This window comes from Mugil cephalus, chromosome 21 (assembly GCF_022458985.1).
Source record: "Mugil cephalus isolate CIBA_MC_2020 chromosome 21, CIBA_Mcephalus_1.1, whole genome shotgun sequence".
NCBI classification, from domain to species: domain Eukaryota; kingdom Metazoa; phylum Chordata; class Actinopteri; order Mugiliformes; family Mugilidae; genus Mugil; species Mugil cephalus.
Window position 1 is genome coordinate 8,915,731 of NC_061790.1, and position 14,875 is coordinate 8,930,605.

The following is a 14,875-nucleotide window of genomic DNA, read 5'->3' on the forward strand; positions in this document are numbered from 1 at the left end:
TACATTACTGCAGTGACTCACGTCCACAATGCGATCCTTGGGCCCTTTGCGACAAAGACACATCGGGCGAGTTTTGTTTCCTGTCAGACGGTGACACCGCTCTTGACTCAGCTGGTTCCTTCCTGTCTGACCTATCACCGAACGACTCGATAAGAGGGAGAGATTTATTCCGAGGCCACAGTTTTTCAAGCTAGAAAAACTCTGTAAAACTCTGGCACTGCACACGTGTGTTCTAGTACGATGGGGCTTTATAGGAAGCTGATGGGTTCATTTGACCTTAAAATATTTTGATTTCCCAGTATTCCAAAAGCTGTGGATTTTTCGATATTGCACGGCGCGCATGACAAGAACAAAACAAACACATATGTGCACGTAACCCGTGATGTTTGCGCTTGAACACTCAACAGTAAAGCCGCAGGTTTCTGCTTGCCATCATCGCGTCTGGACCAGTGTTGTTCCTTCCCCTGCAAGCTGAGTCTCTGCCACAGACAGAGCTTAAAGAAACCAGACAGCAAACACGGGAGCTTAGCCGCTTGTAAAGATGCAGATGTACGCCACAAACCCACGCATGATCATGCATGTGCATGCTTTATATACAAACGCCCCCGAATTGTCCTGGAATCGCAGGTAGTGGGTGGGAATACGAATTAAACTGAGAGTGCGATCGCAACAATGATCGTTCAGTTTTGCTGGAGATGTTCCAGGATGGAGGGACGTTAAGGCTTTGGATGATTTTATGAAGCAAATTTGACAGTAAAAATTATTTTTGTTATATGAGAAAACAGGTCAACATTAAAATATTCTATTACTAGTAGAGGTCCTGCATGTAAAATCTTGACTATAAGTACATAAATATTAGCAGCAAATGTAGATAAAGCTCTGGTTTGAGCCATGTGACTAATACTGTATATTGTACGGATCAGTTTGGGATCTAGTGAATTTGGCGGCCAGGTCCACACCTTGTGCTGTTCTTCATGTATTCTGCATCAGGCTGCATCCTGTTGGTGGAGTGTGCATTGCTGTGGGGTTTTGGGTCTGGTCTAGGTGGGTGGTGCATGTCTAAGTAACATCCCTGTGAATCCCAGGTCCAAAAGTTTTCCATGATTGTCAGTGCTATTCACTTCTCCTGTCAGTGGTCATAATGTTATTCCTGATCTGTGTATATAATATTGTCAGATTATTAATACCGATGTATCTGTGTCTAAGCAGGACGCTACTGCTGAAGGAAATTCAGTGGAACAGGATTCATATGCAGTTTTATAAACACGGAGAGCAAATAAATCTGAGGGGCTGTGAGATGATTAATTGAAGAAAAATTCACTAATCTCCTTGTTTACGATCATCCTTTCATCCTCATGTGACTTGGCAGCGGCGCCGTTGCCTCAGCCCCAGCTGTGCATCGGCATCAAGTAGTATGCATATCACGCAAACACACTACTACAAGTACAGGGTCCAATTCAGTAGCAGTGATTCATAGCATTTGCGCTTAGATATTCGGAGACAAAGACTCATCATATCAGGACAGTGTGAGTAAAGCTCAGCGCACGTGAAAAAAGGCAAAAAAACAAAACAAAACAAAACAAAAAAAAACAAAACAAAAAAACAAGCAAAGTAGGGAAGAAGTCTTCATCAGTTTTCGAAAATGTGAGCTGCAAATATTCACAACACCGGCAAAACACAGAAACGACAACGCCAATGTTGCCGCAGGACCCCAATAAGTGATGCATGCTGTTCAGAACTTTATGACTTTTAAAGTAGGTGACATTTGCTGTTCGTCAGTGGTGTCAGGTTGGTTTCGGTTTTTATTTTCAGTGCCAAGTTGCTAAGAACAGAATTTATAAAATGCATCACACAAACTTGGATATCTGACTGATTTAATATGAGCTCGGAATACATTATGTATGGCGATATACCTTAGACGGTATAAAGATAGACGGCAGAACAGCTCCTCAAAAATGAAGCCAAAGCCAGTAGAGCTCCCCTGGTGGCTGGCTGCAGTACAGGTCATAAGCTCCCCCTCCTCCATGTTAGTGGATGGGACTTGTGCCAAACTAAATCACTGAAATACACTTCAAATAATTTTCTGTCAAGGATGGTTTCTGTCATTTTAAGCAGTAAATATAGTGTTGGTGCATGTCCAAGTGTTTTTGATGGATGTTTTTAGTTAGTTATTTGACACAGTAGAAACAGGATGTGACATAATAGCGACTACAAGGAAACCAGTTTCCATGCCAACCCGTGGGATGGTGAAAGTTTCAAAAAAAAAAAAATGAAATAAGTACAGTGTATAATCCAACATTTCTTTGTAGCCAGTGGCGATAGAGCAGAGCGTAGTGTTAATTAAACGGAAATGCGAGTGAGTCTGGCGGAAGTGTGGTTGGGTCATCGATATCGTGGCTCCACTGTCGTACTGCACTGCACAGACTCTGGCTCCAAACTCACAAGATGGCGCTGCCCGTATACCCAGAAAAATAGCATCCGTTTGGGCAATGCAAAGAAGTGGGAGCACATAATCCATATTTATATACAGTCTATGTAACGTACAGAGTAAGTTTACACAGTCTTTAAAGATATTTACCTTTTCTTTACAAAAGTACCATCTGTGCATCAATAAGCTCCAATTCTATGTATTGTTCAATGCAAGACTTTCAGCATGCCAGAGAACTCAACATAACCTTGTGTGCAAGAAGTAGGTGAGGTGAGGCGAGGTAAATTACTTTGTCACTGTAGCTTCATTGCACATAAAAGTAAACACTCATAAAAACCACAAGAAAGCTAAAATAAAATGAGATTAGGTTAAAATAGAAGTAAGTATTATCTAGTAAAATAAGTATTATTTAGTGGAAAATAAGTATTATTTGCTGCTTGTTGCGGAAACATCTAATGTGTTTCAGTTTTGTTAATGTGTGGGTGTGTGTTTGTCCAGGTGTCGTGTGCATCATTACCCGGAGAAGAAGCTGCTCAGGAAGCCTCCAGTGGTGACTGGGCCGTGTGCCTGAATCCCAAGTACAGCCTGATCCACAGGATCCAGAGCAAACACTGCAGGGTCTACTCTTTCGGGTGGGTATAGACTTATTTTTCCAGATTTATGTGGAGCGTAAAACAGAAATGCTAAACTTCCCGTAACCATGGACTAAACTTTAATAACAATAAATTGATATGTTAATCATAATAATCGTCCAGTGTAACCGCTTCAACGAGAACAGACTCGCCCAATGTGAAGCAGTACGAGGGAATTTTCGTTTGGACTGAGAAGATGTAATCCATTGGTAAACAGTTGAAGAGGGAAATATTAGCAGCTTAAACCCATGTAAACGCTTGGAGTGGTTGCAGTAAAAACAGTGTTTGTGCAAATGTTTCCACCATGTGCATTAGACACCGTCTGATGTGATGAGTTTCTGGGCGGATCAGAAACACAGAGGCAACAAATCACTGAGTGTTGAAAGAAGTGTTTGAAACGGTGAACACAGAGAGAAAGGATAGAGGTCAGCGCAGTTCAAGGATTTGGTCTGTTTGAGTCTTTTTCTGTTGAAAGCATTATGTGCTGACATCACTAAATAACGCCTAGATATTGTCTACATTGTGCTCCACAGCAGGTAGAAAAAAAAGTTGTGTGAACACATACAGTTCACACAATTTTAATTATTTGTCACAAACGTTCTGGAGACACAAGGGAGACCTACACAATATTGGTCATAATGTTATGCCTGATCGGTGTATGTCCCCTGTTTGCACTTATTGGATCAGTACTAGTGTCTCAAGGTTGAGAAATTCAACATTTTTGAGGACTGAGGACAAATCTTTTTGAGTAAATCTATAATAAGGATTGTCAGGCTTACCTGTAGCCCACCTGGACACTCCACCTCTGCCTTACCTCACTGAGTAATCTGGCATCCATTCAGAGCAAGGTATTTGACCTTCTTAATTCCCAGTTGGCTTTGTGTCTCCTTGGATCAGCTCGGCCTGGTTCTGCCCTGCTGGGTTCTCCATCGTGCTGAAGTATCTTCAGGGATTTTTTATTTTTTTCTCTGCGGCGAAAGAGAGCTTATTAATTTGACTGTTGAGAGACAGCCCAGGTGTGCTGGCACCGAGGCAGACGGCGTGCGGATACTGATGTGGGCAGAGCTGGTCAGCGTTCAGCTGTTTCTCGCTGACTGATTCCCTGCGGAGAGAGGGTCAGAGGTCAAGTGGTGAGACAGGTAAAGGAAAAAAAAAAAAAAACATATCTGATATCTTCCAGCTGATTGATGGGAGGGCACTGAAGCAGGCAGGCTACATGGACAAGGTCCAAGGATTAAGAAAAAAAAAAAAAAAGAAGTGATTTATGCAAACATTTTAACATCTGACCTGAATGTCAGCTTGGGGAAAATGTGACTCACGGCTCAGATTTTTTTTTTTTTTTTCACGTCAATGAAAGCTGCATTAACCATTTTTTATCTAACCCTTTCTATCTAACTGATCCCTTTAGACCTCTGGAATGAATTCAATTCAACCCTCAACTCTGGCTAATGTGATAACAGTGAGTTGACCAGAGAATAAGAGAAATTGTACAAAAAACAGAGAGAAATTTTACGAGTAACAAAGAAATGCCGAAGCTGCTCTCCCATCTTCCCCTATCTTACTGATGATACACACACAGACACACACACACACACACACTGACGTCTTGGTCATACTCTTGAATGAATGCCAGGTATGCTGAGAATCTTCTCTTAAGAGAGCACGGGAGAGGTCCCTCAGCTACACTCTGCTGCTGCTGCTGCACACAGAAGTGGATTTAATAAAAAACACTTCAAATGCTATTTTTAAGTGTGTCTGCGTATGAAATAGGCTCATTGTAGAGCGTGCAAACTTGTGCACGTCGCTTTGCGCGCTTTTCCGTGTGGTCCATGCATCTCATTTGCATGCAGTGTAACGGGCCGTGGACGGCCGTGCCCGGGCAGGGTGAGCAGCTGTGCTCCGATTGGTCTGTCACGTGACAGCGTACGCGGGGGTGGGGTGGGGGAGGGGTGTTTGCAGGAGGTTTTTCCACATGAAAGCGCAATTATCCACCTTTTCACGTCCACTATGCTCGAACCTTCCCCTCACGTCGTTTCATCTCGTGCCAGTTTCGGTGTCAGACAGCATCTGAGGGCCCGTCCTCGTCCTCGCTGCGACTGAAGATCATTCACGGGACGCATTCTGGACAATTTCAACCACAAGCACAGTCATGTGTTGTGTCGCAAGTGGAGCAGGGAACAGGGGGAATTCAGAGTATAGCTTGTGGCAATAGTGGCCTTGTTCTCTTTGGTTGTGCCCTGTTATGCAAAAACAGAAACTAATAACAAGTACGACAGACACTTTCCAGTATTAGTAATTGTTGTTCTTGCCACGGTTGGCAAGGAAGCTTGATACAAAACGGATCAAGTATCTATCCCTGTCCCTAATCCAAAGACGCCTCCTCACTAACAACGTGTTGTTACCAGAGTCCAGGGGCGGCGCCAGGAATTTAGGGCCCCATGAAAACAGATCAGCCCCCCCCCACCACCAGAAGGTGAAAGTCACATGTATTTACTGATGTATTTATGACTGATGTAACCATAGTAATAATTTATTATGTCTATGGATATCATCCAGCAACTACGGACTGCTGTCTGTGCAAGGACTACACTAAGGCAGGAACAAACCATTTCATGCAGAATCACGGGGGTGATTGGTCAATATTATTTACCTTATGATTAGCGGATATTTAATGTTTCCTGTCAAAATCACGTGAAAACAAAGAGATAACTCATTTACTACTATATTGTATTATTTTTCTCTTTTTTTAACCTATCTTTTGGGGCCCCTGACAGTCAGAGGTCCTTGGAATTGTCCTAACTTTACCTAACTTTCATAATGTTATGCCTGATCAGTGTATAACGACTCTCCTGCTAAAATAAAGGTATCCTTGCAGGTACAAATAACAGAGTGTAGTATGTGTAGTATGTGTAGTGTAGGTGTGCCTGAGGGTGTACATTCTGACAAGTTCATTCAGGAAAAAAAAAAACTAACAACTCCTACTCCTACGAATCCCAGACCACGTGACCATCAAGCATCATTAATTTTATTATCCTACTGCGACACGCTGCTGTATCTGCATCTCGTGCGCATGCTGCTCCACTGGAAAGGCTGCCCGGAACACTTAACACAAGTGAAGTGTGTCTTTCATATCTGACAGGTGAAACGCCATAAAAAGAAAAAAAAAAAAGTGAGGGAAATTCAGCCCTCTGGTAGCTCTGCGGTGAAAATCTAGGTTCTCTCTGCCGAACACGCGAGCGACAGAGTTTTAACACGCCTCTAGCTGATCTACCTTTCAGCCTTTTACGCATGAGGTGCAGAAAACAAAAAAAAAAAAAAAAAATTGCGTCTTTGAAATTGGTCTGGTCTTGACAGGTTCCCTTGAAGACTGGGGGGCATGCACAAAAAAAAAAAGAAAAGAAAAGAAAAGAAAAAGAATGTAGAGCACTTATATAGGTTAAATCACAGCGGGGGAAATTAAAAATACCTGCACCTCATCACTTATATCAAACTTATGCTAATGCGCGGAAACAGACAGCGCTGGAGTATTTTAGGCACTTGGGGTAAAAGTGGCACGAACTGACAGACGGCAGATAGTTTCTGAGGCCCACCCGGCGTCTGTTAACCAGTCCTGCCTCCGACGTTCTCAACATCGAGACAGGCTGTTGACACGGCAGTTCAGTGTGGGGACAGCTGGATTCAGAGCTCTGTTTATCACATCCTCCTGTCCTAGTCCCTAGTCAACAGGGATTTCTTTGTAACCCCCAATGGCATACATGCTCAAAATCAATCCCCCCCTCCACAACGCGTGCGCTATATCAGCGAAGCTGTGCACCCAGAGGAGCGTTGTCACTTCTGGACTCTGTCGCGGCATCAGCATTGTCATTCAGAGGGGCTTTTGATGCACCGTGACACCCCCGCCCCCTCCCCCCTCAGCTCCCTGAGTAATCCCTGATCGCTGTCATCTGAAGTGTCACCGCAGTGATTCTCCACCAAAACACGCCACCAGAGAATGGGAAAATCTCAATGAAATATTCAGCTCCGTAAAGGAAAAAAAAGGAAAAGGAAAGGGAAAAGAAAAGAAAAGAGGCGTCTAGTTGGATGTGGATCCCTTGCATATGTAATCGTCTCTCATCTCTACCCCACCCCACCACCCCGCGCACAGCGAAAATGTGCTCCCTCTGCCACAATTACAGAATGCAGCCGCAATGCAAACGAGCCACAGGAGACAGCAGGCGTGAGGGGAAGAAAAAGGGGCAAATGGAAGAATTAGAGAACAGAGGGGTGGAATGAATAAAGACGAGCACTGAGTGAGAGGTTAGTGGGAGAGGGAGAGTGAGAGTGAGTAAGGGAGGTGGAGGGGAGAAGCCGTGCTTCTACAATTGGACAAGCAGGCCACGGAGGTGGAGAACAAAATTGAGAAACATGAAACGAAAGAGACACGAGGGAACCGGACGCATCAAGCACCTCTGCTCCGTTTGTTTGTGAATTATTAATTATTTTTTTTGTCCATTAAGGCAGCGGGTCACGTCCGGGTCACGGTGCGGCGTTGTGCAGCTCGTCATTTTTATTAGTTTTGCTCCCCCCTGCGTTGTTGCTTCCTCGCACAAAGCGGATCAAATGCACAAGTTTGTTTTTAACATAGCGCAGAGTAGTTTTGAAGTGTTGGCCCTGGAATAAAACGGAAGTTTCCATCCTGCGGCGAGCCTGAGAGCGGCCGCCCGCGGTGCTGTTGTACCGAATAACGGCCTGACATGAAAGGGGACGGGATTATTTTAAGTTAAAAAAGACATTTTGGACGAATCTGACCCACCGCTCTTAACAGCGACACGCAGCAGATGCCTTTTGTTGTTGGAGCGAGAAGTCTGCAAATGAATGCGGTGATGTCATAAAGCTCCAGCCAGGCGTCCATCTATGGCCCTGTATCTGAGGCTGGGTAATGTTTGGTAATGTCCCCTAGGGGTCACTGACCCCCTGTTGAAGACCTGTGCTTTAAAGATTGCCTGGCTCTTTATCTAGAGTTATTACCAGGTCACCGTTTTCACTTACTAGTTACAGATAAGCAGTGAGCAGCAGCCAATTACGTCTGGCTTTGTGTTTTGTATTTTATAGGTGATCGTCCTGAAATGTAGCTCTTCTTACGAATTTACCTCATGAGAGCATTAAATAAAGATAACTCTTCATAGATGTTTTGTGTCCGTGTGTGTTCCACACACTGATGGCCACAAATCTGTTCATACCTGAAATTCACGATCTCCCTGTCTACTCCTCTAGGGAGACCAGAATGCACCACTACATTTATTTCCCTTACGAGATGAATTTGAATAATCCCTTAAGTTTGATCTTGTACCTGATCAGGTTAAAGGTTCTTATCCACTTTCCACTTTCATTCTGTGATTTTGTTGCGTTTGGCTGCAGGTTGGGAGTGGATGACCGGTCCCTGGAGCGCTCCCTCGCCGGGTCAGGCTGTGAGGTCCACTGCTTCGATCCCAGTCTGAAGCAGCCTCACCTGCAGCAAGCCGACATGTGGCTGCACCGTCTCTCCGTGGACTGGAGGGATCCCAACCCGGCCATAGTCGCCCAGCGTCAGTACGCCACCACCAAGAAGCTTGGCACCATCCTCAACGACTTTGGACACAGAGAGGTGAGAGGCAGGAGTGAGGAATGACACGATGTGTGTTGAGGCATGGCTCATAAATAAATGATCTTCTGACACAATTGTAAAACTTCCCTTAACCTTATAAAAGTGACTTTTCCACCGCGTCAGCACATCCAGCGTGCGAGCACAGGCCTGCTACTGTGCACCCCAGCATGACACAGCTCGTCACAATTCATTCCCCCATTGTTTAAAGCTCCAGGTGAATATGTCCCCGTATATAATGATGTTTTCCCCCTGAAATTATTGTCATGCCAAATGCTGGCTCCTCAAAGCTCCCTGGGGTTTGCGTTCCACCTCATCAGATAGGGATCTGCATACATGATCAATCATATACACGCGCGCACCAAGCCTGCTGATAGCATGCATAGTAATAAACAGGCGTAGGTCCAGGGAGCACGCCTGTTTAAGAAGAAGCTGGATGATAATTCAAGGGCAGAGAAGCCAAGATTCTCCTAAATAAGAAAAAATAAAATCCACAGTGATGGCAGATAAAAGGCATCAGACTATTCTCCTCCTCAAAAAGAGGGAAACCTAGCACACCAATACGTTCTGATTAAAACTAGGATTCAAGCTGTAGCTTGTTAAATGAATGAATTTTCAGTAGGTTTTAACGTGATGCTCCACATAATCCCTACTCCCCTGAGTCACATAATGGTCATCCACCTAGCCCTAAGCCCCAGGCAGAGATCTGATTGCATTCCTGTTAAAGGTGGGATGGGATGTGTTCTCTAAGAAAAGAGAAACCACTTCTAACTAGAATTAAAATCCCCAGTCTCTGTGTGGTGTTGCTCTGTACCACTGGCTGGTACATGTCACCAGCTTATTGTGACTGGAGTTCGTATTTCAATGAGTTTTGCCTGCTTTCTTTCAATTTAGTTTAAGCTACAGGCCAGAACTTTTGTCTCCCCCTTCTGGAAGTACGCTGTACTGCATGCCACATATGTTACACATTCATTGTGGATTACTTCGTGACTGCGATCATTGCTTTTATTTATCTGGAGAGGTTTCTTGCAGAAATGGGGCACTCATAGAACCATAGTTACCTTTGTAACCTTTTTTCCTTTTTCAAGCAGGGGCTCCATATTTACAGTTACTGTGGCCCACTGTGTCTCCATCTTTAAAGGTGCTCACCTCTTAAACTCAGTTGAACCAGTCTTTGCAGGGTAACGCAAAATACATTGCAACTAGTGCTGAAATGACAAAACTGGTACACTCCAACATCATGAATGTATGAATGGTTCTGTTTAAATCACCTTCATTTGACAAAAAAAGAGGCTGAGTACATCCCTTCTACCACAATAGTAAACTATACCTTTAATCAGTTTTTATCTGCTGCCATCCCCAGGACAAAAGCAAAATGTTTTTTTGCCCCACCACTGTTGCGACTCAACAAAATGCAAAAGCACTTTCCTATAATGAGATGAAATTACCATTACAGCCACTAAAATGTCTACTAGCAGCAATTACGACTTTTGTTCCATTATGGGCTTGCATTAAAAATAATATAATTTCAGCTCTAGCTATGCTGAATGCTTTGGCTTTCTTTCTGCAGTCAAAACCAAAGTACGTGACGGACAGGAGATATTTGAGAAGATATAAAGATGCTCATATGAGCAAACAAACGCCGTGTGAACATCACGTGGGGGTTCGACACCGTGCTCTTTTGTAGATGACAATATTTACCTGTTTTGAATGCAGGGCCACACACACGTCGCTGTAATGAGCTTTTAATGTGAGTACATAGTGCGCCGGAGGAGCAAGCAGGAGCATCAGCGGGAGTGGAAGCGATTCTTCTCGAACGCTCTCGCCTAGCGTCACAGACTTCCCGTCTCTGATGCTAGGACTCACTGGGAAAGGTCAAAACATGCAGCGTTTCTTATCTGGTTGAAAATGACACAGGTGACGCCTTCACACAGCAAAGACTGTTAACACCGGGATGAAGGCCAGAAGCTGTGATGCAGTCATTTAGTGATGACTAAAAGCCGCCTGTTGCTCATGTCACTAATTAGATATGACAACAGTGGTGCCACCTTATCAGATTAACATTAACAGCTGCATGACTTCAACAAGACAGTCAAGTGGTAGGTTACATCCACGTCTTTTCAAATATATTTATAATAATAATAATTATAATATACTGTATGTAATGAAAAGCATAGGTCTTCAACATGGGGTCTGGGACCCCTAGGGGGTCCACGGAGGTACTGCAGTAGGGTCACAAAATCTTTGGTTGATAAGACTTTTTGTTTTATGCATTTCTTTAAATACAGAGTAACATGAATCCAAAAGGATAGAGGTTAGCTTAACACTGAATGCAAAATGATATATTTATAAATAGCATTAGGCCGAAATTAATATAGAACACATATACATACGTAGGTATGGGTCCCTACTTAATCTTTCCATCCGTTTCATCATGGCGGATCCAAAAGACAAGCAGCAGAAACCCTTAAAGTCCCACAGGTCCTTGTTTTCGCTTGATTTTTTTTGGCAAGAAGTGCTTTTGCCGAACATTGTGATGTCACAATGAAGTTGATTGGAATTTATTAAGGCTTACATACGTGTTAAATCTGAAGACGTTCCCTCAAGCTGATCCTGAGTTTTCTTTGTTTATGACTGGGTTTATTGGTTATGTAGTGATTTGTGACTTCACAGCAATCTTGGCCTTTGACCTTTTTATCCAAATTTTAAGAAATTCAGTATCAGCATCCTAAGATAATGTATTCACAAAAATTAGATGGACGTTAATATAACTAAGGACAACCAGTCCACAACATACCCATCTAACAATCTTTTCATTTCTTGACTAAAGAACCACATACTGCTCTCACCTGCATACAAGTCACTACTCTACAGAAAAACCTTTGGGTAATTTTTGACTCCTCCTGGGTGTGAGCAGTCTTTTGATGCCGATTGCTGAGTGTGTTTTAATCTAAGCTTCTAAGCTTTCTGCTTTCGTGGATATCCACAAGATCTGAATCATCACTGAAAAAAGTGTGAACGCTCGGATCTTTGTTGGCCTTTTAGAAGCCGTGTGAAACATCTTAATGCCATGATGCCAGCGCAGCTGCTTAAGTATTTTCAAGAGCAGAGACTCAGCAAACCTCTTAGGAGTTTAATTAAATATCTTAAACTGTGATCTGCTTTCGAGTGGCAGCCCCACTTAATTAAAACACATAAAAAAAAAAGCGAGGGTAAAAGTGTGTACTTTGACAAGGATTTTACCCTTTTAACATTGAAGTCAGTAAACTTTGTTTTTGTGAAAAGCTTCTCTAAATTTAAATGTGTCCAAATGTGCCGTCTGATCCCATGACTCACTGGGAGCAGAGGAGCTGTTCAGTAATGACACAGTTCGCAACAATCTCTCATTCATTTCTCAGCAGTTGATTCATAAAGTCAATGTCACGAGGCATGTGTAACACATTAAAAAACACACACACACACACATATAAAATTCTCATTTTGATTTATCCAAGTCCAGCATTTTGTAAAAATCTGCTGATTGCACCCTCACATCTGTGTGGGTTCACTTCGCTGAGGACCAAAATATAGCTTGCGAATCACAGTGTGGGCAAATCTATTTCTTGATCAGGAGCAGTTATCAAGTAACCAGCTGACATTCCAGGAAATAGACTGGACCACAACCACTTAGCTAGTGAGCTTCAAAGCGCTAGCTGTTTATCCCTGCTTTGGTCTTGATGCAAGCCAGGCCAGCAGTAGGTTTATTAAGCTTAGCATCGAGACCGAAGCTAAGATTTTGTGGGCCAGACTATTTCCTGAAACCCCACCTGGTTGCACGGCAACTGCCACTGACCAAGAAATAGTATTGATGCTATGCTAAGCTAACTAAGTTCAGGCTAGCTCAGGATCAGTTACCTGGTAACCAGTGAAGATTCTGGTAATGAACTGATCCTAAATAAAGAAATAGTCCAGCACATAACGTCATGTTAGCTGCAATCCTTTGTTTTGCTCCCCTTAAAATAAAAAAAAAGACAGGTAACCTTTGACATAAGACATCTTACTTTGCTCTTGAACCGCCAAAAAATCTCAGACCCTTCCAACACAGTTAAGGACCCATTTAGCGTATCTAACTCTGCACAGCAGTGCATCAAAATCATCTTTCCAAAGCTCCGACACCATATGGACTTTGTTCGCACCAGACAGGAGTGTTGCCAGAGCTTGTGGTATCTCCTGCAGAGAGAGAGTTGCAATTGGTATCGCCGGATCAGGGACCATTGAGGCAGAAAGGCAATTTACTGTATGTGAAGTCCATTGGAAGATACAAAAAAAAAAGTTGACATCAGTCACACTCTTGGTACATCATCTCTGAGTGGTGCCATATCATTTTCCATTATAAGTCCTCTGTCCAATTACGGAGAATATTTCTGCTGCGGGAGTTTTTTTGGGAGGTCATGGTGAGGATAGAGGACGCTATTTGAACTTGTTAGCAAAAGATAGCAGTTTCTGAGGCCTCTTCAGATCCACTAATGAGGCCTGGGAATTCTGTGGCGCAACCAAAAGCATCAATTGGAGAGACATTTCACAGCCACTTGAACGTCTGCGCTGTCGCGGTGCCAGATGTTCTGGGTCGAGTCGTATTGCTTCCTGCAACCGAAAAACAAACAAAAAAATCCCCAGCAGAACTCGCATCTTCTGTCATTATTTTGGTTCATCTAAATCTTCCCCCCTAAGGACACATCACGATTAACTGCTGAGACATCGATGAAAATGGTAAAATGACTAAAAGAATTGTTGTCTGTGGAAACGTTAACTCGTAAAGGTCAGGAAATGGACATCTTCAGCAATCCAGTAAACCTAGAAGGAATACCAGGATACACATTAAACTTTGCGTGAGTCCCCTTATATGAACGCTACCCAAGGGTGCCATTAACATTCATCATACGAGGCATTTCCTCTCTGCTCCATCACAGCATGTCTTGTCAGGCCGCTCTTTGGCTCAATCCATCATCAGCGTCGCTAAAGCCTGAACAAATGCCAAGCTTCACCTACTCCTTTTCATCTTTTAATAGCTGCTGCATTCAATAACTCTGACAGTTTAGAGTCATTCTGGTGATAGAACAGAACTCATTTGTTACCTAAATATTGAAAAGGTGAAACCAACTCATTGGGATTTTTCTTTTCCCGTTTTATCGTTTTAGGTGGATGTACTAAAAGCGGACATGGAGAGCGCCGAGTGGAAGATCCTGGAGAATCTGATCCTGGAAGGGGTCCTGGACTCCGTGGGTCAGCTGCTGCTGGAGGTTCACCTGCACTGGGCGGGCTTTGAGGTGGGCGGCGACGACCCCTCCGTGGTGCGCTACTGGTTCAGCCTGTTGAAGGAGCTGGAAAAGGCCGACTTCCGCCTCTTCCACGTCTACAACGACCCAGTGAAACCTCACCTCTTTCTGCATAAGAACGTCCTCAACGCCAGCAGCGCCTACACCCTGAGCTGGGTCAACACGAGGTGGAAGTCGCCACGGGTGCCAGATAGAAACAAAAAAATAACAGACTACAATAACTTGTAAACACGGAGGTTGTTCTCTCCAGATGGACTCCCGTATAGACTGACCTTTCACAAAGCTAAAATCCCTGCTCCTTCTTATCCTCCTGTTATGACCTCAGCCGTGTTAGAGGGCCAGAGTAATTGCCTCCAGAGGCGCTTTGTTCTACCTCACAGTGGACGCGCTGTTGGCTGCAGGTCAGCCTCGGAGTCGTAGTCGCCATCATCGAGGCCCCAATCTAAGCCTGGCCCACAGCCAGGCGCTCCCGCCTCATATTAGAGAGCAGGGGCCTGGAGAAAACACCGCTCAGAGAACGGTACATGGATTACACAATACAGATACACAACGCGAGAAGATGGGAATGTGTAGGTAATTACACAGCAATACCAAGAACATGTGCAGAGGAATGGGAGCAATAAGGAGAAAGAGATGGATGCTTCCCTGTACTTTAAGTCTGAAGATTGTGGGGTGGAGATTATGAGAGAAGAGTGAAAAAGAAAGTAAGACCTTCAATTGCACACTGCAGTTTCCTGGATTACAGTAGAAATCAACGATTCAGATTAACACAAAGACTTTTATGTAACCGTCGATTCTTTTATCCTCCCATCGACTCACTCCATCGCACGCGCTTCAAAGTGTTGCCCCAGACCAAGACTAAACAGTAATACACACACGA

At 43.8% G+C, this 14,875-nt stretch overlaps 1 protein-coding gene across 1 annotated transcript in view; it reads left to right on the forward strand.

Moving 5' to 3' along the window:
• mettl24 (methyltransferase like 24) overlaps positions 1-14,685 on the forward strand; it is a 37,990-nt gene extending 23,305 nt beyond the window's left edge. The window contains exons 3-5 of the mRNA XM_047573846.1: positions 2,927-3,060; positions 8,458-8,683; positions 13,858-14,685. Of these exons, the coding sequence (XP_047429802.1) occupies positions 2,927-3,060; positions 8,458-8,683; positions 13,858-14,223 (726 nt within the window). The 3' untranslated portion in view covers positions 14,224-14,685. The remainder of the gene's footprint in view (positions 1-2,926; positions 3,061-8,457; positions 8,684-13,857) is intronic.
• Positions 14,686-14,875: the final 190 nt, after the last annotated feature.